This window comes from Halichoerus grypus, chromosome 3, assembly GCF_964656455.1.
Source record: "Halichoerus grypus chromosome 3, mHalGry1.hap1.1, whole genome shotgun sequence".
In the NCBI taxonomy this organism is placed as follows: Eukaryota; Metazoa; Chordata; class Mammalia; order Carnivora; family Phocidae; genus Halichoerus; species Halichoerus grypus.
In genome coordinates this window covers 134,798,481-134,824,538 of record NC_135714.1, presented here as the reverse complement: position 1 = coordinate 134,824,538, position 26,058 = coordinate 134,798,481, and the positions used below count along the sequence as shown (strand labels likewise).

Below are 26,058 nucleotides of genomic sequence, written 5' to 3'. Positions count from 1 at the left end.
GATCACAAAATCTTGGCATCTTGATTATTACACATATGTTTCTATGATTGATTGAGTTAAGGTATACTGCAAAGCTCTGGAAATGTGAATGTACAGTTGTTGAGAGTACTTGGTACTACTATTGTGCAAACAAGCTAATGACAGTAACTCTCAACATACGTGTACTAATCTGTAAGGCAGTATCCGGAAATAATTAAGATTATTTTAATCAACATTAAGTAGCACTAAGTAAACCATGATATAGCAAGTACCTTATTCATTCACATATTTCATTCACTTCAAGAGGAAGAATATGAATAAAATATATAAATAAAATAAATACAAGTCCTACTGGGATACAAATAATAAAAACTGCTTCAAGATACACTTCTAATTAAGAACCATGCAATATTCTAATTTATTTTAATAGATCCATTGTTATGATCAAGCGAGAACACTGTGCTACAGAAAAAGTGTTTATATATATATTACATATATGTTCATAAATGAAAGCAAATTGTTATTAGTAGCCAATCTGTATTATAACATTCATACATAGAAATGCATTAAAGTCAAAGTAGCTGCTGATAGATTGACCACACTTCTGCGCTTAAATTGCAGTGCTTAAAGAAAGCATCAAGGTCCTGCCCTCCCTACACATATCCAGATTATTATCTATTATCAGCTGTGGTCTGCAACCCCCCCTTGTTCTCCTGTCATATTTCAGCTCAAATGAAGTTAGTTGGAAAAAAATACCAGAGGCAATGTAGATGAAACAGTCTTCAAATTACACTCTACTATTTCAACGGGTCCTAATCCTAATTCTGGAGTGGCCTAGATTTCACTCAAGCAAATTCAGATACATTCAAAGATTTAGTTGGATTATCAGAGATCATCATATACTATATATATTGGCTTAAAACCTAAGTTTATCAGCTATATTAAACATTTCAATAGAATGAGTTCTTATTTAGAGAAAATAGTATAATGAAAGAAAATTATACCGACATCAGGTTATTGGGCTTGTCCTATAAACAAATACCATATGGTCACAATTTTTTTGAAAAGTAAAATATATTTAATAGACACACTATAATTATGCTACCCATTTAGACCTTTGTTAGCCTTTTCTTGGAGGGTTTGAAAAAAATTCAGAATTTTCACACATTTATATAATCTGTCTCCTGACACAGAATTAACATAACTGATTTGAAAGTGAGTTTCTTTTCTTTAATTATTTTTAAGTTTTCAATAGTAAACTATGTAAAATATATGACAGTCATGCTTATTTAAATTAAAAAAAACTTTTGTTTCAAAAATAATCACAATCTAAACTTAACTATACTTTGCTTCAATTTTGTTCCAAAAGGACAATCAATCTTTATAAAACTATAATTCTATTGTAATGTTGTGTTTTTCTCCTAAGGAATTAGGCATGACAAAATATACAGAGATGGAATTAAGGATAGGGATGAAGAAGGGAGGGGTATAGAGACAAGGTCAAGAACAGAAATAGAGTTAGAGACAGAGATGGGGGGTACTATCACATAGTAACTTTGTGTAGAGCACAGGAGGGAGGGAGGGAGGGAGGACAAAATTTAAAATGGTTAAATTTTAAGATCAAAATCAGAAGATAACAAAGCGGAATCTCTTACCCTGAAAAATTCTTTAGTGGATCCAGAGTCTAATGTTCCATAAGCAATTTCTGTTTGCTTAGAAAGATCCTCAGCACTTTCGATGGGAGACACCATCCTCTCTACAGTCAGGAAGGCAGCTAAGTTAGCCGTGTAGGAGGAGATTATGATCAGGGTAAAGAACCACCACACACCTCCAACAATGCGCCCAGAGAGGGATCTAATAACAAGTATGAAATGGATTTGTAAAGTGAAATGAATGACCTAATTAAAAAAAAAACAAGTTAGCAATATTATGCAAATATTGACTTATATGGGAATATTTAACTTTATACTTTTTAATATATCTGCTAGTTAATAAAACTGGAAATTTTTAAGCATTCTGGGTAAGGAGTACAGATTAGCTAGATTTAATGAGCTACCCAGAGACCAAAACTTCAGATTCCTCATATGCTTTCATAATTATAATGCTTAAATCATCTATGGTATGAAATCTCATAATGAAGCAATTTCAAGAAATGTGCAAATAATCCAGCCAATTCCCATCCTACTATCCACTCATGACATGAGTAAACATGAACAAGAGAATTTAATATCACTTGTAAAACTCACAGTAATGTTGACAAACAAAATCAAATATTAAAAATAAAAGAATGTGCACCATAAATGAAGTTCTAAACTGAAGAAACCCTCCCTTTAATTCAGCCAATGAAGTTCCAAAACTCTCAAAAAGGTCCAAAATTTCACTGGGTTTTTGTATGTGCAAAAAACATAGGTTTTAGGTGCAGAGCAGGATAGAAAATGGGGGAAAAAATGATACAACAAACAAAGGGATGACACAAAATATAATTCTTAATGAATAAAAATCTGAGACTTCCTGGCATGGACTGTTATCACCCTGTTCCTCTGTGCTTCCTGCTTAAGAAAAAAGACAACTCAAGGAAAACAAAATTAGACATTTAAACGTTTGCCGAGATACAAATTCCTAATTTGCAATATAATAAAATAATAATATTTCTTTGACCATAAATTCATATGTAAAATACTTTTAAAAGCTTAATAGATCCTTAATAATTTACTTTACTTTACTAGAGAGATAAATATAGATACGTAGATATGGAAATAGATACATAGCATATTATTTTGAAAGATTTGGCGAGATCCTATGTATAAAGGGATTTAAATAATATTAACAATCCAATAAAATAACATTTTGGGTTAATAACTGCTACGTCTAACAATTAAACTTGCTACAGTGAAGAGATAACATTTCTAAAAAATTAAATTACAAATGTTTGGTAATTTATGACTTAAAACAGACCTCCTGACATTTAACAGTAAGAAACACACCTTTGTAGAATAAATTATTCTGGCAGTCAAAAATAAGTGGGGAAGCTTATTAAAAGTAAAGATTTTTACAAACATCTATTGCTAAAAGAGAAAGAGCGAGAAGGAGCAAGCAATGAAAAAAATATATAACTAAGAGCCTTTATCACAGTCTCTGAGAGATGCGAAGAATTAAATAAATATGACAGGATGGAAAAAAGTTAACTTCTCTCTCATGCGAAGGGTATTAAATACATTTTAAATTTAAGAAACCTCTTGTGTAGACACAGCCACTCTCAAAATGTTCACTATTCCATAACAATGGAAGGTATAATTAAAGGGCATGTACCCCATATTTAAGAGGGCAGCTCAAATTCCTTAAAACAAAACTGATTTCTTAATAATTGCTTTGACACTATAAACTGCATGGTAATTGGCAATGTATTTCAGAATTGTTTTTATAACTAATTCTGTTCCATTTGTAAAATAAACACAAGTCAGACATAAGTTATTCTCTATTCCAGTGCTTAAGACAGATTTAATGAGCTTAAATATGCCAATTTACTTAAAGTTTCACAAGATGTCTCAAAAAAATTATTGAACTTATACACCATTCAAAACAGAAAATTCTTGAGCAACTTATCATCCATTTGTAAGTGTTTTCAAAGGATCAATTAATGTTTCTGAAAGAGTTCCTGAGAAACTTTATGCAGGGGCAAATTCAATTTATGTCTTATGGAGACAGACAAAAATGGTTTCTCTACTTAAAAACAAACCTTCACCTCTCTGAATCTGCACTAAAGGATCAAATAAACACAGATATGCTACCATTTTTTTTTTTATTCTACCATTTCTTTTAAGTCTACATTAAATAATTGTTTTAAGAATGGCATTTTTATTTATTGGAATCCTTTTGAGATATTGGGAAAAAAGAGAGGTAAGCAGGGAAATAAAAGTCAACTTAACAGCATTTTGCTCTCACAATTTCTGTGGTTCCAGGCTTCAGAAAACTATAGGTAACATATTCTAAACTTAATTTCGGGAAAATGACCAATTCAGTTCAATAAATCAATCCTGATTAAAATTTAAATGTTCTATTAATATTAATAATATAGTTCCATACCATGTTTTACTTGAAAAGAGGTGATAAATATCTTTCAAAAAATTTAAAGAGTATCTCAAAGTGATCTGTGCATTTCTGCATCATCATCATCATCATTATTATTAGATACTATGCTTCTCTATTCTTTTCTAAACTGGAGTAACCATCATTGCATTGTAAAAAAAGATAGTTTGGTTTGTTTTAAAAAATCATTAAATTTGCCAATATTATGCATTATGTTCAATATTTAGGTGCACATATAGAATGAAAGATATGTACACTTAAATTTTTTTAGCAAAGCAAATTTTGCTCATATATATTCTGTAGCAAAAACTAAATCAGTTGATGACAAGGAAAAATATACTATCTTAAATCTATTGTATGGTGACCAACATAATAAAATAAAATTTAAAAAAATCTATTTATTTTACCAGGAAATAAAAATTATTATATGTGAAATTGTAGTAAGTCATGACTCATGAATGAAATCAAGAGCACAGAAAAAAGGCCATATTTTACTAAATGGGCTTGTTGAAAATTAGAAGTTGTCTGTTTGTCATGGTGGACCCTGGAGTAACACAGGTACTGTTAAATGTGCTCTGTGCTCCAGCCCCTATAAATATGTTTTCTGTTCCTTGACAAGCACTGGACACCAAAACCACTAACTTCAGAGCCATGATGCATGAAGAGTAAGGCAAACAAATCTAAGGATCCATCTACAGGAACCCAGATCAATATATCCTACTTTATAATGAACCTCACATGCTCCTCTTTACTTAATCAAAAGGCAGAACACAGTTTATGTTACCCTAGGATAATTGCATTTTATCTTGGGATTAAAGTAGCATTATACTTCAGTAGCCTTCTTACCAAAGATGAATAATTTTATTGTTACTTATGGACCAGAATATTCTCTGAGATCCCCATTTGGTTAGTATTTTCTCCCTCATCATTAGAAACTTCTCTTTATGTCTTTAACTTAAATCAGATAAACTAAATATAGAGATAAAACTATGAATCATATATTTTGTGGGAAGTCATCATATTTATGTATATTATTATATGTAGCATTATTCTGTATTTCTATATTTTTCTATGCTATATATTAAAATTATTATACATATATGCCGTGCAAATACCATTGGCATATTTCTAATTCAGTGCAGCTCCATAAAGAAGTCACAGGGAATTTTAGGGAATTAAGACTGTTTAGGTCCAAATAATTCATAACAATGTGTCCTACTAACAGAGAAGTAAGTAAGTCATTAATAATTTCTGCATACGTGATATATTTAATTTATCTCCCTGGGTGGAGTAATCAAAAAAAGACTGCAAAAGATACAAACTTTTGATTTTCTCATATAGTTTTTGGAAATTAATCCGTTATCTCCAAATTGCTCAGAAACAAACAATATAATGAAATAGTGTTAGAAAAATCATCCCCTTTACTAGTTATTAAGATATCCCATAGATCAAAGGAAAGTAATCAAACCTAGACTAAAATATGCCAGTAGACCATAATTTAGGCTTCAAATGTGAAAGAGTCACACTAGAAAAAGTATGGTTTATTCTTCCAAAGAGCCAGATATGGCTAAACTTTCTATTCATGTGTGTAACGTGAACAAAGGCAAAATGTATTTTGTGAGATATTCATTATATTTAGGCATTCTAGTGCAGTACCTAATATATCATAATGAGACTAGAGGTGCAGAAATGTATTCCATTATGTGTGTGTATTACTACTGAATATAGCACAAGCTGCAGTGAGTCAGTCATCATTATTACTCATGTATTTCTAAATACTTGGAAAATATCTTATCGTACATTCCCTTTAATTCAGCAACCTAACCTTTAAAAGAATTTTATAATATCTCTCTTATACCATCTGCATGAGCTAATAATGGGAAAATAAAAGAGATGGGATGTGTGCCAACGAAGTTTTGTAAACAAGTTGTTGCTTTTGTAGTTAATAAGTAATGTTGCCCGCTTTCCCATATACAGGTCTGTGGATCAACACACAGATGACTGTAAAATGAGAATATGCAGCAAAAACACGGTACCCCTCCAAGAAGGCATGGAATGATAGGAACCTTATGCATTTTATAGCCTCTCCATGGTGTGTATAATTTCACCAGGAAATACATGACCAACATTCAAAGAACATTGCTCAAGTATTTCACAGACTTATGCCGATGGTAAGAGTCTGTCCTGAAGAGTCTTAAACTGCTTAGACAGGTAGTCGGCAGCTGTTTACTTCTTTATAGTGAATTCATAAACACCACGAATATCCACTTGAGACCTAAAATGCACAAAGTTGAAGCAGGTGAGTAACCAACCTTGGCGAAATATCGCATCCTTGCTGCATAAAGGCACCCAAGGAAAACCAGAGACTATTAAAAATCCCAAATTCATTAGTTGATTCACTACTTTGTGTTTCTCTTCCATCTTCAAATTCCTCAGTGTGCCACTCGTAGGGGCTAAATCTGCTGACCAGGAATAAAACTACACTGACCCCAATGTAGGCAAAAACAATGCACATCCAGATCTCATAGGCTAAAGGATCAAGAAATGAAAACACTCCTGGTTTGGACTTCTGAGGCTTCTTGATCATGATAGATATCCCGAGGCTCATAAAGGGCTTTGAGAAGTCAATCACCTCTTCTCTCACAAGGGTAATAGTTAATGGAGCAATTGCAATGTCAGCTTTCTGTAAGGGAAACAAATGAAAGTAATAGTACCTGGAGTCATGGTCAGAAAGGAATCATGGTTACATTACTGGATCAAAAGGAAAGAAAAGGAAATCAGGGAAATGTCAGTAATTATTTCCCTTGCGGGGTTCCAGTAAAGAATAAACAAAAAAACAATTTGTTCCCCAAATATCCCTCCTTTGTATAAATACACAGTATACCCATCTGACTTGATTATGATAATTACCTCTCTACACTGAATCTATGCCTTTGGCGCCTTTGAACAATGCATATGGTTCGTATGCTTCAAGACAGATAGAATGTCTGTCTCATTTAGTGTGCATGTTTGCTTCTGACTTTATCCTCAATTTTCAGATGTTCACAAGGAAATAAGATAGTGTTCTTCAGTAATGGGGGAAACTAACAACCTCAGATAGAGGTACTTGGCAGGGAAGGGGGCATTCTGTCAACAAGAGTTCAAGCTGAATGACTTTATTTGGGAGAAGAGCTATACTTACCCCGTATACAAGTTCTCCAACCATCCCATTCCAAATTTTCGTGTCAGCATCCCTGGCCCCATACTTGCCATCCCCAACAATTGTCAACTTGTACTTGAACCCACAATGTTTGGCGATTTCTGCAGCCAAGTCAACACAGTAGCCCTCATAACGCTCATTGCCTTCAAGCATTTCGTGATTTTTCTTCATCATAACATATGGAGATTCCTATATGGAAAGACAGTGCTTTCACTGATTTAAAAAATAGCTGTTAACTACTCTCACTGAATGAAGTCTTCTGGTTTAATTATTACCTGTTAGCCAGAGAAATTGTAGAATATGAATGGTGGAAAATAACAGCAGGAAAAAAAAATTATGCATAATACTTTTGAAAAAAAAAAAAAGGTCTTCAAATGTCTAGCATTATATTTCATTAATATAGCTTGTATCTAGCCATACCAAAGCGAACAAGAAACTCAAAAGCACAAACTGTTGGCATGTCCCCTTGTCATGTTTGTTAACTCCTAGAGCTTAGGTAGAGATAATGCTGCTCAACATCTGTTTTATTCAACTCCGGACCCACCACACTCCTATTCTAGGTTAAGGTTATGCCAAACTCAAGAATCAGCATTCACCCAAAACCCTGTGTATTGCTGCTTCAAGGATAAGGTTCATGTGGAAATCAGGTTCATAGTCAGTAATGGACAGACTAAAGAGTCACTGCCATGGTGATGTGCTGATGCTACCCTCTCAGATTTCATGTCTCACTTCATCTATGAGATATAATATCCCAGAATAATATTACAAGGAGGGAGAGTAGCTTCCACCTGCTTCAACATAGCCCAAAATTCTCTACTGGAAAGTGTCATCAAGCATATTTGAGAGTTTGGTGAGACAGTTCCTCTCAATGGCATGATTAAGGCAAAAGCCCTCACGTGTCGGAGCTTACACTTATTAAGATATTTCCAAAAGCCAACCAATGTTTTTACCCAAATCCCTTATTAACCTATCTATTTTTTTTCTTCTCAATATCGTTAGAAAAATGAATCCCACAATTTTACTCTATCAGTGCTTAGTAAAATAAAATACAATTTTTTTGTTGCAAAATCACTATTAGTGAACCCTATTTTCTCCATCTCATTTCACCAACAGCTTGTCACGATGATCTACATCTACCTTCCATTTCTCCAGAGCCTAGATGATCAAGATTCAGTTCAATTTTGTCTCATTCATTCAGCGCTGGCTATGTGCCAATGACTGTGTTGAGATTGGGGGCTAAAAAGAAGTGAAATTTTCCTTATCTTTAAGGAGTTCATCTTATAAAGAGACGTTGCCAACATTATTAATAGATGCAAAGACAGATGGTACCCAGAATCATATGGGAAGTGAAAGGTAAAGCACATGAGTGAATACAAGGAATGCTCTTCCAGACCTTCCCCAGTTGTTCACATTTGTGGACGCACCAGCATACGAATTTTCTGTCAAGCTAAATTTCAGTATTGAAGAGGATAGGAAATATTTTGAATGCTTTAGCTCATGCTTGGGTGGTCCTTTTGACAGAGTAAATATGCTATACATGATTAAAACAGTGCCAAAGCAACACTACATTAGTTATTATCCAAAAATACAAACAGCAATTCTAGTTGGCAGATATTTTTCATAAGAAAAACTGCAGGAAAGCACAGACATTTGTAGCTAATTACCAAAATTGTAGTGACAACAACAGTCTTATTCTCGAGCCCAGAGGTATCGTTTCCAGAAGGGAGCTCAGTAAGGGTAACAACCATTTTGTCCACTTCACTCCAGTATCCAATCTGAAAAAGGTTACAGAAATAGGCACATGGATAAATGATCTTTCTATTAGCCAAGCATTGAATTATTTCAAACTCATGTATGAATCAAAAATTTTATCTACATTAACTAGGTTTCTTCTAAACAAAGATATGTCTTTTGTTTTTGTGACTCTAATAGAAATAGAGATTATAAAAACAATGAAACAAAAGCAATTCTTAAAAACGGCTTATCTCTTCATGTTCACTTTTCATATTTTTCCAGGGTAATTTGTTTGGGAGTGATCATATAGAAATAGAAATAAATCCAAGCAATGGAATTTTATCCATAACAGTTAAAAGCAAGGTATTGAATTAAAACAATGTATATGTGCACCAGCTATGCTTTGTCTTCTGAACCATAAACTGTCCGTGATAGTTTCTTTTTCTTCTCAATAAAGTTCTTATACCTCGATCAAAAAACAAAGAAAACCAAAAACAGTTCTATTCACAGTCATTTGAAGATTACATTTCAGTATTACTTACCAGAAATGAATAGATTAGGTTTAGAAAAAATATTTAAAAATACATCTGTTTCTGGAAGTAGATAAACTCTACCTATGTGAATATACATTTCCAGGACTCTGGAAGAAGAGGTGATGGGTTAGCAAACTCACCTCCTCGCAGAGAGAAAACTGCCTTTAGATCACTAATGATTTACCTTCCGGGGCCCATTCGTTTTGAGTTCCATGATGTTAATTGTATAGTTTATTCTTTTTCCATTCTGGTCAAACTTTATATTTCCTGAGAGACCTTCAACCTGAACCTAATGAGGAAATGGGAAAGCCGCACAGTTATCAATTTACTGCAACCAAAGATACAAACTGTACGGATTACTCTCACCTGGCTCAAGTTAAGGAAACTACATTTTTTTAAAGATTTTTTATTTATTTATTTGATAGAGAGAGGCACGGCTAGAGAGGAAACACAAGCAGGGGGAGGGGGAGAGGGAGAAGCAGGCTTCCCACCGAGCAGGGAGCCCAATGCAGGGAGCCCGATGCGGGGCTCGATCCCAGGACCCTGGGATCATGACCTGAGCCGAAGGCAGACGCTTAACGACTGAGCCACCCAGGCGCCCAAGGAAACTACATTTTTAAGATTTCTTTTCACCCTTCAACCTACCTTTGTGCAGTTAGGAAATAATACTCACTTTACATTAAACACAGCAAGGAGACTAACATAGTGGAAAAAAATAGTGTCCATTGTTAAGTCACATTCACAATCATTTTGAGTGACTAACCTGTTTGAGGGCCCTTTCTATTTCTACACCTTGTCCCCAGGGGACTGCTGGGTTTGCCAGACAATCTCCTGCATTGCCTCTTCGAGAGATTTCAATTCTCTGCTTCCGTAGGTTGCGGAAAGCTTCAGTCATCACTTGAACAGCGTCATATGTCAGAGCAGAAGTATACTGAAAAACATCATACACATTTCATAAGAATGGGAAAAAATTCAGAGGCTCACCACACACTGGCCATCTGGGTTGCAGCTGGCCACCGTACAACACCACATCACAGTCCAAGAATTTAGACACAATTCCTGCATGTAGAAGTCTAAGAATCTGAGGGGGTAGCGCGGAATATTGGGACTGTGCAGTGTGCTCTTGAGTGTAAGCATTTCCTATTATGTTAGCATCTCAGTTATTTTGGGTGAGACATTTTATAATAATTGGGTCTTTTCTTTTTAAACCAATTTCTTATTAAAGCATCACTTCATGGCCTGATTTAGGGATATAGGATATTATCAAATTTACAAACAAATATGCCTCCACTAATGCTAGATTCACCTGGCAATAGGGAAAGAATATTGATTAGTTTAAGTCTCTAATTCTATAGTCTTGAAATATTTGTTTTTAAGATCCCCTAGGTAGTTACGGTAATCAAGAAGAAGAACCATCAAATTTCATAATTTCTATGCCCCCTTCATGCTTCAACAGTCTATGATAAAATAACATTGGTTCCAAACTTATGGTATTCAGATCCCAGTGGGACAGCAGGATTGTTACAGGAGCTGGGGGCCAAGCAGAAAAAAAGAGCATTATTTATGGGCACTAAGCATTGTCAGTGGCTGGATAGGTATTATTACATGCATGTATATACACTGCCATCTATCAAATGTATCATGCTGCTATTGTTAATGATAAATCACAGTTTTACATAAAAGCTTTACTGAATACTGAGGAAATTTCTGTGAGTAACAAAAGTACAGTGAAGCTGGGTAAAAATACAATATCATACTGATTTTGGCACACCCTAAAATTCTTGACCACAAATACAGAACAGGCACTTAGTATTTCCAAGTCCTCCTCCTCCTTTCTATAGCAACTTATTTCTTCCACTCTCAAAAATGATTATTTTTATACCTTCTCTTTTCTTCTCTTAAAACCCACAACTCTGCACACTTCTCTTTCTCTGAATTCCTGCTGATTATCTTGCCTACACATCACTGAAAAAATAGAAGCCCTCAGAGAGAAACCCTTTATTTTTCAAACATAAAACTGCCAAGATCATATTTTCTCTGTTTCCCTCCTGAGTTGACGACACATGAGGTGGCCAAGCTCCTACATGAGGACAGCCACTCCAACAGTGCCCTGATACAGTCCCCTGGATCTTTCTAAGGACATTTCATCTACAATTACAACCTCAATATCCTGCATCAGCCTTTTTTCTCACTCTACTGGATCATCTCTATTAGCACTTCAAATGCTCTGATATCTCCTACCACAAATAAAGAGATAGATGATGATAGATAATAGATAGATGATACATAGATAGATGATAGATGATAGATAAATAGATAGATGATAGATGATAGATAGATGATGATGATAGATGATAGATGATAGATGATAGATGATAGATGATGATGATACATGATAGATAGATGATAGATGATAGATGATAGATAGATAGATAGATAGATAGATAGATAGATAGATAGATACAATAACTGCTTCTTAGGTTTATATCTCCTTCCAATACCCACCTTTCTTTTTCTGTTTCCTTCATTAGAAAATTTAAGAGTAATTTTCTAAACTTGCCATTCCATATCAACCCTCCTTGCTCTCTCTCTAAGTGGTCTCACTCAGGTCATGGCTTTAAATTACACATATGTGCTCAAACATTACTTCCTCAATGATGCCCTTCCTGCCCAGCACAGACCTAATCACTCCTCTTCACATGACCTTATTTATTTCCTTCATAGTCTCTACCAGTATCTGAATATCTTGTTCATGCATTCATTATTTCTCTATTTCAGCTCTCTTCCCCACTGGAATATTTACTCTAGGAAAGTAGAAAACTCATCTGTCACCACTGAATTCTCAGAGCCCTGGGCAGGGCCGGACACACTGAAAAGACTGAGGAAGGAAGGAAAGAATGCAGGCAGGGAAGTCAGAGATCTTGAAATGGACCCTGTCTTTACAGGATTCATGTTTTCTTCCAGTCTAGTGAAAAGGTTATAAACAAATAGTTGCAATATGCCTATCATAGTGTTATAAATTGGTCTGATGGTAGATAGATGTCTGATTTATCCTTTTAATATGAGATATTACAATAAGGCAAATGAAAAATAGTTTATGTAGTTTGAATCATCCCCTCCACGTATCCAGAAATTTCTTAAGCCTCCAGTTTTCTAATACTAAAATGGCAGTGTGAGGTTATCAGTCATTTAATCTTTGCACATATTAGTTTAGTTGAATCGCTTTCATTTGACCATATGAATGAGTCAAATTTGATGGGGAAATTGGCAAGAAGAAGAAAAAGAGAACATGATTTTGAGGCCGTGAGCACTGTGACCATATGAATGAGTCAAATTTGATGGGAAAATTGGCAAGAAGAAAAAGAGAACATGATTTTGAGGACGTGAGCACTGTGACCGAGTGCTGTAAACCTAGAGGTTTTCTTCCTTATTTCTTCTCTTGTGAAACCACTTATGCAATTTCATTGCAGGCCTATATATGAGTCCTCTACATATTTAGATTCTCTCCCGGATGGATGCACTTGAGTTTCTCACAAATATCTCAGCTAGACAGATCTAAATAAAACCATCACCATTTTTTTCCAAAAAATCTGTAACCTTTTTCTCCATACTCTATGTGAGAAATTAGCAAAATATAGTATGTGACAGATCCATCCATATTTAGAAATAACCCACATTTCTGTCAGTAAAGGAATGTTTAAAACCTATACTTTCTGCCTTAAGAAAGTATAATGCAGCCATTAAAAAGTAATACTAATAAAGGTTATATAACAATATGAATAATGTCAATTATAAAATTAGTGAAAACATTATTACAACTAAATTAAAAAAATACCTTCTTCATTGATTAATGAGAGTGGTAAAAAAATAGTAATATCCCTTCAACAAATAAGGGAAAGAAAAATAAACAAAATGGTTATAATTATAGGGAGAAAGCATACATGATTATATTTATTTTCCAGGTATTCTAGAATATGCATGTACTGTTTTTTAAGAAAAACTGTATTATATCAAAGGCATTGTTTTAAATCCTATTTACTTAAGAAAAAATATGGAGAAATAAGATAACACATCAGGATTTATCTGCTTTATATAGATGTTTGTTTCTGTTCTCCTAGATAAAAACAAAAGTTGATTAATTTGCTTTCTTATACAGTAATTAGTTCATTGCCAATGTAATTTTTAAAATAAAGTCTAGATCACTGAATAGGAAACAGAGCCTAAATTAAATAAATTGGATATTAAAAAAAAAGTATTGCAAAGCACATTAAAAAGCTACGATAACAGTTCAAAGCCAAAATCTTCATTGAGTCAGCCTGCTCATATTACTATGAGAAATCTATAAAGCCATCTGCTAAATGTTTTAGAGGTCTATAAATGTTGGCAAACTACATTAAAAAATAAGATTAGGTTGAATGAACTAAAAGCATTGAGGCCCATGCAGCATGTTACAATTATGATTCGGAGCATGAGCACACTAAGAAGAAAAATCCTTTCAACCTTTTTCAAATGTTCAAATTTAATCAAGTCTCCAGCCTATTATTGTTTTAAATTAAAAGTCACAATCATAGAAACACAATTCTGGACTGAGAGAAAATAAACAGACACTGTATCCAGAGTTCCTCTTTGTTTATGTTCTACATATGTGGCTCATTTATTTTTCTAAACAAATATATTCATATTTTTGATTGGAGAGTTAGGTATTTCAGTTTTATTCTACCATTCACTAAACTAGATGTAAATTAATTTGAAGGGAACATGATGGCGATGTAACTATGTAACTATCTCCTTCTTTGAAAACAAATGCATCATCTCTGCCCTGATATTTATGTTCTGTGAAATCCCTCAGCTGAGGGAAATTTATAATTCAGTGGGGGGCCATTATGTTTTGCAGTGCTGTATCACAATCGCATCATATCCACACTTTAAGAAAAAATCTGGGAAAATGTTTTTATGGTCCATTTTCCAAATGCACTTTTTATTCCATTTTCTAAATGCACTTTTTATTCCAACTTAAATGTGTATTTATTGAGACTTATTTTTCAAATACAAAATGAAATATGCATTTTAAACATGTTTGGTCTGCCCAATAGTCATCAGACATTATTCAGTAATACATTACTGTAATCACTGGAACCAGAAAACAATATTCCGCCAGCCAACAAAAAGAGGGAATGAAAAGAAGTTCTATGTACACTTAGAATTTAAGCAACATACAAAAAGGATAAATACGCTACATTTTATGGGTCATTATTATGATAGCACCTATTCCTAAACATATATCATCTGCACTGTGTTAAAAAATATTCAAAAAAAAAGTACTAGGCTTTACAGTTTCTGAAAGTGCTAAAAACTTACTATGAAAGGCCACTTTCCAAATTTTCCTTGACACTTGAAATTGAATTGTATATAGTTTAGAAAGCATTGAATGTATCATCAGAAGACAGGGCCCAAGCCCTGATTTTATCATTTACTGCTCAGCTGCCTTGGGTAAGTTAAAGTGCCCAAGGTTTCTTACCAATGAAATAAGTAAAGCAAAGCCTCTTCTATGTCATAGTATTACTGGAAAAGCTGGTGAGGAAAAAAGAACTCATGTTGACCAAGTTCTCTACATGTCAAACCTGAGCTGGGTGGTTTCCTCATAAGTCCTTTTTAAAAATTCTATGCAACAAATATTTTTACTCCAGTTTTATAGATGAAGATTCCAACTTAACAGGTTATATTTTGCCCAGGGTCACAAAAAAAATTAAGGTGGAGTTTGAATCCAGATCTCTGTGATTCTGGAGCAATGATGGTGACCAACCGTCTTGGTTTGCCAGGTACTATCCCTGTTTTAGGCAGCAAGTCTCCAGTCCCAGGCAACTCCTCAGTACCAGGCACACTGGGACAATGGGTCCCCTTGTTTGGCAAACACCACATCAAATGAGTACAGTTACAGGAAATGAGAAGCCAGGTGACTTATAAAGTATGCCCCAAAATACAAGTTATTGACCAGCATTTTTGCTTTCTTTTTTCCTTTTATTACTGTCTATCCTGGTATAAAACTAGCTTTTTTTTTGCTGTTTTGAAAACCACTATCCTAATCTACAAAAGAGTCCGTGAATGAATAAATTCAGAAACTGATTCTCACATTGGCTTATTAAAGGCCCTAAGAAATCTTGAGTAACAATTCCAGTTTAGCTTTGTCTGAAGAACATTCATTGTCCAAACAAATTACCATTTTAAAAATTTCTTAATGCCAATTACTTTTCATAAAAATAAGGTTCTGTGTAACATACTTTGGGTTGTTAAAAGTTTTATGGCCTGACAAATTTTATATACTCATTTTTAAAATGGCATCACTTATTTGATTGAAATTATTGTACACTGGTGATATTTCCCTAGAGAATCTTACAATATAATTCTCAATTTCTACATTTTATCACATTATCAAAATGATCAAAAAAGATGAGCTCTAGGAAAAATAAGTAAACCTATAAGAAAAACTTTAGAAAGTCTCTTTCCTTCCTTCCTTCCTTCCTTCTTTCTTTCTTCTTTCTTCTTTCTTTCTTTCTTTTCTTTTTTTCTTTCTTCCTCTCTTTCTAGATTTTGGGCAATGACCAAGAATCAACTAGAGCCATTAAAAAAAAAAAAAACAGTATTGGGAAATACATTATAAATTTGTTTATTCACTTGTCTTAATTTCAAATTTAATTGCAGTCTACCCTCTGCAAAAGAGGTGTCTGTGATAAAGCTGTTTAAGCTTGTTGAATATATGCCCTTTGAAACTTCACTGCATAAAATCACAATATCTTCACAGAAACTCAACATCAATGGAGCAACAGGAACTCTCATTCATTGCTAGTTAGAATTAGCCTGGTGATGGGTATTAAAGAGGGCACGTACTGCATGGAGCACTGGGTGTTATATGCAAACAATGAATCATGGAACACTACATCAAAAACTAATGATGTAATATATGGTGATTAACATAACATAATAAAAAAAGAAGAATGCAAAGTGGTACAGCCATTTTGGGAGACAATTTGGCAGTTTCTTACAAAACTAAACATACTCTCAACATATGATGCAGCAATTGTACTATTTGGTATTTACCCAAAGGAGTCAAAGCCATAGGTCCACTCAAAAAACAGTGCACAGATATTCGTGGTAGCTTTATTCATAACTGCTGAAACTTGGAAGCAACCAGGATGTCCTTCAGTAAGTGAATGGTACATCCAGGTAATGGAATATTATCAGTGCTAAAAAGGAGTGAGCTACCAAGCCATGAAAAGACATGGAGGAACCTTGAATGTATATTACTAAGTGAAAAAAAGCCAATCTAGAAAGCCTACATACTGTATGATTCCAACTATGCGACATTCTGGAAAAGGCAAAACTACAGAGACAGTAAAAAGATCCATGTTTGCTAGGAGTGAGAGGAAAGATGAATAGGCAGAGCACAGAAGATTTTTAGAGTAGTGAAAATATTCACTATGAGACTATAATGATGGAAGCATGTTATTATACATTTGTCCTAAACTATAGGATGTACATTAAGAGTGAACCATAATGTAAAATATGGACTTTGAGTAATTATGATGGCAATGTAGGTTCATCAATTCTAACAAACGAATCACTCTGGTGAGTGAAGCAGATATTGGAGGATGCTATGCATGTGTGGGGGCAGGGGTATATAGGAATTCTTGGTATTTTTTGCTCAATGTTGCGGTGAACCTTAAACTGCTCTAAAAAAGTTAAATCGTAATTACAAAATAAAAAAAAATCAACATCTTTAGTAAGCACACATTTCCAAGGGTGAGAAAACCAGCTCTGTTGGCAAGAAACCAAAATTAACATCCTTTATTATTCTTTATGAGTAATAAAAATAATTTTAAGCCACTGTGAAGAAAGACTCTTCATGTGAAAGGAATACATTAAAAACAACATATTTTACCTAAACTATCCAGATTGGCTACTGACCCTGATTGAGTCTTGCTTCAGGACAAAGACTTTTACATTCTGAAACTTTGGATTCACTTAAGCACTCAAATTTTCAGATAAAACTAATTAGAGTCATCAAGATGGAAAAAAGATACTCAAATCAAAATATTGGCTTTGACTCACCCGTCAGTAGGTACAGACTTTCTTAGAGACAGGTCTTTTATTTTGTTGGTTGCATAAATTCCTCCAGAACTCTCCCCACTTCCTAGGAATCGTCTAACAAAGTGAAAATTCCTCATCTTTTATAATCCAGGAAAAATAAACAAATATGTTCCAAGATATTTTAGGATTTGATTTCGATATCTGGAGTTAAGAGATGACTGCCTGCAAGTCACTACAATTTTTGGGAGACAGAGGAACCAATTGAGATGTCACAGATTCAGCGAAAATTAGAACTCTTAGTATATGTTTTATTAAGTGCCTAAATTAGCACTTCAACATAATCATGGAATTAGAGATTTGGGAGAAATCTTACACATCACCGAAACTTATTCCCTTTACAGATGAAGAAATGTGGAAATGAGATGAATCCAGATATCCTGCATGAGTATTACAAATAGTAGTAATGCCTTTTTACTTTTAATGCTGTAATATACGTTTAAATAGTACAATATATTATTTTTTCAATTATTTTTATAAAAATTTTACCAATATCATAACTTCATTTTATTTTTTTATTATTTCTTTTATGTTTTTAAATATTTTACATATTTATCTGAGAGAGAGCGCTCAAGAGAGTGTGAGCCCGGGGGGTGGGGGGGGAGCAGCAGAGGGAGAGGGAGGAGACTCCCCGTTGAGCAGGGAGACAACATGGGACTCTATCTAAGGATCCTGGGATCGTGACCTGAGACAAGGCAGATGCTTAACCGACTGAGCCACCCAAGTACCCCCAATATCAAAATTTTAATTTATGGGCTTATTTCAACCATTTATATACTTTCCAAGCCATAGAATATAAGAAACTAAACATGTCAAGTCTTTAGGCTATTGTGTGACAAAATACTTTAATATTAGGAGTAGGGATGCCAACGTGTCAGCAGTGGTTTTGGTCAGTTAAAATGTTCAAGAAGCAGAATTAATTCTATTAAGTCACCAGGGTACTATATAATGCACAGCGCTAATTACTGAACTGAAAAAGATTATGCTATTTTCAGACAGGCCTAATAACTCTCTTAGGACAGCAATTAAAAAAGTTTGAGTCTGCGCTTTAAGTCATTTCCTGACTGAAATGAGATTCTGGTGGGAAAACCATTATTTAAAGTGCCACAAAAATGTCAGTCATGGTCACGTATTAGTGTTGAATCCCTCAACTTCGGCAGAACAGCAGAACATCACAGACACAGAAGTTGAACTAAGGTTCAGATTGTCAATATGACAAGGCAGAATGGATAGCTATCATCTCGCAAGTTGCTGAAGACACCGAAAACACTGAAAATCTATCTAAAAATAGAAATATTTGTAAATTATCTTTGAGAGAGTGACAAATCATCTTTATTATCTGCCACTTTTGAAACATTTTTTAAGGAAGGTAAAATGGTCACTTTAACTGTCCCATTTAAATCTAGGTGCCATGATGGTTCAGGTCTGATGACTAAAGTCATCCTACAGTTCATCAGGTAAAATAACACTACTTTTCTGCCAGGACTGAATAAAAGGACATAACAAATGTTAGCACAGAAATTTCAACCAAATTTCATAGCAATGATAATTACTTTTTTTTTCTTTCTCAGTGATTTGTTATTTTCAAAGGGTTTCTTTATATTTTTCATTTCAACAAATATCTACTGTGTGTGTACTGTGTGTAAAGCACTGTAGGAGATTGGGGTCAGGAGGCAGACTGCCTTTCCGAATCTTGTTTTTAACCCACAGATACCTTTCAACTGAATTTATATTACTATATAATGAATGGCTATGATTTCTGCAATAATTTTTTTGTTTACAAATAAAGAAATCTGAAATAATTGGCAATTGTAGCAAATCCATTGATTTCCCTCCACCCTGGTGCCATCACCACAGTTCAGACAACCATGATCAGTTGCATCGGCTGCCTGGATTGTTTGTGATCTTCCTAAAAGCTCACCTGCCATCAGATGTACACCCTACAATCTATTGTCAGCAGACAATGTTGCAAAAGGGGTAGCCAGTAATCTTCCTATGTCAAAACCATGATAATCACTTTCTTCTGGTAGTTCCTTAATGCTCTCAGACTAGAACGTTGTCATTTCTCTGACATTCAGAACAGTGCCAGCCGGCAGAGTAAAAACTCAATAAATATGTATTGAATGGATAAATGGATTGATAAATGAATAAAGAATGAACGTTGCCTGAAATTAGCAAATTGGCGAGTCAGATTTAAAATCTCAGTACCATGACTCTAGAGTTATTTTTTGTACAGAGTATAAGAATGAATAAATTTAACATTTGTAATTTATATTTTGTGGTTATTAAAATATGTGAAACATTGAAACATTTATATTTTACTTGTATTTATTGAATAAGAATGATTTTAATTAAGAAACTATGGAAGCTTTGTTAACTTTTGGAGGAGACAAAAACTTTAAAACAATCATTTATTTAATATTCCTACAACTTGAAATAATTTATATTATTTCCAAAGCCTAACCATGCAGAGAATTTCATGTAATGAATTGCGTTTTTACAGGTTTTTATGCCTGTAAGTTTTTATTGTGGTGACAATAAAACGTGATTTAAATTATCAGGCAATGTACCTGGTACAGTCAATGACCCAAAGACAACATAGAAAGAAATAATCTCATTAGGAAATATTCTTGCTTTCCTTCCTTAAACAGATCATGTATCAAAGATATGCTACTTGTTTATATTAGAAAATACTATATCGTCCCCCAACTAGCTTTTCTTCCTTTCTTCTGCCCAGGGAACAGACAAAAATCGTGAAAGCCCTGTCCTGTAATTCCTATCTTTTATATCTGTTGACATTTGAAGAGCTTTATCTCTTGGTAACTCCCATAAAATGTTCATCTCCCATCCAGCCCAAATATTTTAAATTTTTACAGTGGAGAAATCAAAACAAAACAAAACAAACAAACAACAACAACAACAACAAAAAACAGAAGAAAAACTACAGTTCCCTGACTCTATCACTTTGAGTCTGTGTATAGGCTCTTTTCCCAGCACCCTCCCATACTTTTTCTCCTGCTCAGCCACGTGCAAAGCCCTGCCTAGATGCCCCACCTCTGAAGGGTCCTCCTTAACATCCCTTCCCCCATACTGTCCTAATCATATGCCGGGGAGCTGGCATATTTTACACGCATCATTCTCTGTTACGTTTGCTAATTGACATGTTAGTCTCCTCCATTCGACTGGGGATTATCAAAATGAGATTCTTTTTTTTGTTTTTGTTTTTGTTTTTTAAGTGCTACAGCGGGAAGGGAGCAAGCTCCCAACAGAGTGAAATCTAGAGCTAGGTTTTGGTGAAAATGTTAACAGAATGCATTGCTAGATCTCTCATACCCCAAATTTGCCTTGCATTTTGTTACATGACCCATGCACTTCAATAATGATATGACTTCCATGAGAAAATAGTCATCTCATTTTGCTCTCATCCTTCTCACAGTAGACAGCAATGGTAGGAACACGATGACTAATCGAGTATTCAAAAGGAACGTGTTAGTTCTATTTGGTGATAAATGCCACATGCAATCTTCATCAGAAAGCTTAAAAGGCACCACCTTGGAATGGATGGAACCCTGAAGTTCCACAGAATGAGAGCAGCAGGTGGAGACACACCCTGACACCAATGAAAAGACTAGATGTCCATTTGTCTTCTCATCAGCTTTGCTACCTGAAGGTACCCCTACAAGCCCACAGTACTGTTATAAACCATGTACATGTTGAGTATCAGTCAAGGTCACCAAACAAGAAGTCACCTAGTTTTGAGAAAAAATGAACTCTGGGCTATTCTTTAACATTCTATGAGATGCTTTCATGAATTTAACTTAAAATTAACAGGATCCATTTATATACCCAAAAGTAGAGAATTCAATGCTTTTAATCCTTACCTAGGGCCAGTCTCACAGCCAGACACAAATTTAAAGCCAAACAACCATATCTTTTTTCTTTTCCATTACGTGCAGAAAACAACAATGACAAAACCTCTGCCTGATGTATAAACAGGGAGAGCAACTGAAATAACACTATCCCTGACAGGTTCATACACAATCTGCTTAATAATACACAAATAAACAAACAAAATCACTCTGCATTTGAAATGCTTTGCAATTTTTGCTCTTACTTTTCATAAGTCTAGTTTCATAAAGAATGTGATCCTCTCATTCCACTCACTCTATGATCCACTCTTATCTCTGCTGTCAATAAGGTGACCAACAGAAGGGAAAAAGCCCTTCTTATCAACAGCAGAAACATTTAATATTTAGTGGTAAATATATGCATGTAGGTGTATGAATAATAAAATATGTTGAAAAAACAAGGGAAGTCCAAACCCATGGAGAATAAAAGATGAGTCCGGGCATTGCTCATATCAGAATAGTGCACTGCATTTAGAATTCAAAGATTCCTTGTTTGATTGCATAAAGCATTTATTGTTTTTAGTTACTAAAACAAATTAAGATTTTTATCTTCTTCCTAGAGTGTCCCAGAGAACAGGCTACTTATCAGCAGTTAGATATGGATAGATAAAGATACAGATATATAGACACAGATGTAAATGTACATATTACTAGATAGAGATATACCTTAATTGTAGTTGTGTGTGCTCCAGGGTATTCTTTTTCTTCCAGTGTTGACCATCTTTCTATAAATTTGGATACCAGGGAATCATCATAGTCCACTATTTGAAATCCAGAGACGTTTGCGCCTCCAAACTGAATTTTTAATAGGTCTCCATCAGTAAATCCCTAGACATAGAAAACGTATGTCAGGCTTTCCTGAGAATCAAAGAGAACTTAACATTTACCAAATAACTCTATACATTGTGGTTTTACAAATGTCAAAGAACACATGAGCGATAAAAAGCCTAGAGTAAATGTTTGTGTATTTACAGCCAATATTCTGAACCAGTACCTACCGCCATCTTGGCATCACAGTGGATCTTTAATCAATGATTTTTTATTGATTGTACTCACATAAAAGCTCTCTATTTTATTGAGAAATACTGTTATAAGTATATATATATATATATACGTACTGGTTTTATTTATTCAATCTACAACAGAGCACTACCACAGAGTTAGAGATACTCAGTAACATAAAGCTAGTTCCCAAGAGCTACAAAATGGTAAGCAAGTTATTCCTATTTAAATTGTTCATTCTCTCAGGTGATAAAACATCTTTAAAAGGAGAATGGAAAGTACTAAATGCCTAGTCATTATTTGAGAACAGTCAAATAATTTCATATTAAGTATGCAACTTAATTTTTTATAACATATATGAAAGTTTAAAAATCAATCACTTGCATTATTAGAATGAATTCAGTCATTAGTAAAACTATCATGTGGTGCTTCCATTGATTTCAAATATTGTGCTGTCATAAATTCTATCTCAATTTGAGAGTACATTCTTTCAAAGATGAAATCACAATTTTAATAAATCACAATTATAAATATTTTTACCTTATACATTTACTCCTTATTATTCTGCATAGGATTGAAAACATCCCTGAATCCAAAATACAGGAGAGTCTTTTCTTTGTTATTGATATTAAAAAACATATTTTAATACTATTTGTGTGAAGAAGGATAATTACTTTGTTATTAGCTCATTATTTTGGTTTTTCTTTTCATTAAAATAATGCAAATAGTGCAAGAATATATAGAACAAAAGTCACAGCTTTTCTGCTCTGCCCCACCCATGCTCCAGTTAAGCTGCTTCAAAACAATAAATTTCAGTAATTTTTGTTTTTCATATATTTACCTCCATATTTCTGTATGACACATTTTCACTATTCTTTCTTAATTTATCCATTTTAGATATTTTTTATTGAGTTTCTGCTTATGTCAAATGAGTATGCAATTCATTCACATTTACCTGTTCACTCATTTCCATGTTCATGGTTTTCGTATTTATAATTCTATTATTCAGAACAAAGTCAAATAATGTGGTAGGACTGCATTTTCCTTCTTTTTTTCTCTTTTTTTTTTTAAGAGAGAGAGAGCACAAGTTGAGGGGGAGAGGCAGAGAGAGAGAGAATCTTAAGCAGGCTCCAAGTTCAGCACAGAGGCAAGGCTCGATCTCAGAACCCCGAGATCGTGCCCTGAGTGGAAATCAAGAGTCGGACACTTAACCAACTGAGCCACCCAGGTCTGACGTTAATAATTGCTTCATTTTTTTCAGTACTATAGTTTTCTATATACCTATCCTTATTTTTCTCTAGTTGCTCCATGAGAACTTTTCATGTTTACATGAGTAAATTTTTTTTAAGTAATATCAAACACATCAAGTAATCTGTTTCTCTTTTTTCTGAATATTTAATTGGCAGGAGACCTTCTGAATTGGTGCTTCTTTCCATCTCCTCTGCAACTGTTCCTCTGGAGTGTCCATTCACCATGTTTCCGACTTGTTCGCCCACTTCCTGGATCACTATTCTCTCATGTTTTACTCCTTTCTTCTTCCAGAGCCCTCAATACTTTCCTCAGACACATTGGAGGTAAATTTCTTGAGACACTGAATGTCTCAAGATATCTTCATTTTGCTCTGACACTTGATTATTTTGGCTGGGTACCGAATTTTAGGTTGAGACTCTCATAATCTGACTTTTATTGTTCTTATTGAAAAATACAATGTCATTATTTCTAATTACTTTTTTATGTGACCTGCTTCATACTCCTCTCTGCCTCCACCTCCCACCTGTCCGAAACTTTTAAGATCTTCTATTGATCTCTGAAATTTCATGACGACATTTTCTTTGAAACATGAAAGAAGTCTCTCTTCTTTCATTGTTTTGTGTACTCAATGGGCATATTTGTGTCATTGAGTACTGGGAATTGTTCTGAATGCTCTTTGATAGTCTCTTTCCCCTGTCTTCACTATTCTGTCTTTCTAGAATGCCTAGTATTAAGATATTGTAACTCTTAGATTAAACATCTAAGTTCCTCACAAATTCCCTGCACACACCACTTCATATTGTATTGTCATTTTGTTACATACTCTGTAAGATTTTTCTTAACCTTATCATCAAAGTCATATAATTTTACTTGTTATTTTAGAAAAAAAAAAACTTCCCATAGGTCTTCCTTATTCCCTGAGTTTTTTTTTCTTTTTCATAACATACTTTCTCTCTTCTTTTTTTAATTTAATTTAATTTTATTATGTTATGTTAATCACCATACATTACATCATTAATTTTTGATGTAGTGTTCCATGATTCATTGTTTGCATATAACACCCAGTGCTCCATTCAGTACGTGCCCTCTTTAATACCCATCACCAGGTTAACCCATCCCCCCAAAGCCCTCCCCTCTAGAACCCTCAGTTTGTTTCTCAGAGTCCATAGTCTCTCATGTTTCGTCTCCCCCTCCAATTCCCCCCCCTTCATTATTCCCCCTTCTTTATGGATAGTTAATTTTCTTCTCTTTCTCTGCAGATACTCATTACAATTTTAAACATTTTTATTGTGTTTTCTGCCTGCCGTGTTTCTGTTTATTTTATTTATTCATTTATTTATTTGTTTGTTTTGTATTACATCCTTCATGGACCAGACTTTTCTCAAATGCCTGATTCTCTTTGGCTATTTAACACTTAGACACTAAAACATTTCTTGGAACTTCCATGTGCATGGGGGAGGCTCCTTGACAAATGTGCTTCACTGTAAGGTAGGCAGGTGGGGATGGATTGCAGGGGAAGGGGGACATCTCCAACCAAGAGTTTGGAAGATGAAAGCTCTTCAACTCTGAATGGCATTCTTCAATTTTAAATGTCAGTGAAATTTTCAAGCTCTAAGTTCTCAGAAACTGCAGCACTCCTCAGATTCTTTGAACTTACTGATTCACTAGAAGTTCCATATGGTGAAGATACCAAGTATTCAGAAATGGAAAAGCAGAATTTGAATTCAGATAAAATACTAGGTATGTTCCTCCCTAGAAGCATGACAGCCAGCAGGCTCTTGTTTTCTATTTTTTAATTTTTTTTTTTTTTTTTTACTTTGGTCATCCGTACATTTCTTTCCTTTTCATAGCATCAGATATCAACTCTCAAATTGATGAGCCACCTTCTGTCATTATTTCTCAATGTTCCAATATAATCTTCTCCATCTGGACATTTTTAAAGATCACGGCTTTCAATGTGGCTCTGTGTTGTTCATCAAATGGCACAATTCACATGGGGACTGACTGTCCAGGCTGTTCTTTGCACAGAATGTGGCTCTGAAGTGAGTGAATACAGAGCTTCATCTATTTTAACCCTTGCTTCTCTGGTAGGGGGTCATTTAGGATCTATAATATCATATTAATGGATAAATTCTAATGAATTTTATAGTAGTTAGCAATTTCATTGGTAAACAGAAGTTTTATCTGAACAATCAACTTCTACTAATAACATGCAGGTTTGAGA

The 26,058-nt window shown here is 34.3% G+C and overlaps 1 protein-coding gene across 3 annotated transcripts in view; it reads right to left on the bottom strand.

Annotated features, from left to right (window-relative positions):
* GRIA2 (glutamate ionotropic receptor AMPA type subunit 2) overlaps positions 1-26,058 on the bottom strand; it is a 142,712-nt gene that overhangs the window by 29,254 nt on the left and 87,400 nt on the right. For all 3 annotated transcript variants that reach the window (XM_036088961.2, XM_036088960.2, XM_036088959.2), the window contains exons 6-12: positions 22,248-22,409; positions 10,295-10,462; positions 9,716-9,820; positions 8,929-9,039; positions 7,247-7,453; positions 6,378-6,748; positions 1,635-1,833 (exon numbers count right to left, since the gene is read on the bottom strand). In XM_036088961.2, the coding sequence (XP_035944854.1) occupies positions 1,635-1,833; positions 6,378-6,748; positions 7,247-7,453; positions 8,929-9,039; positions 9,716-9,820; positions 10,295-10,462; positions 22,248-22,409 (1,323 nt within the window). The remainder of the gene's footprint in view (positions 1-1,634; positions 1,834-6,377; positions 6,749-7,246; positions 7,454-8,928; positions 9,040-9,715; positions 9,821-10,294; positions 10,463-22,247; positions 22,410-26,058) is intronic.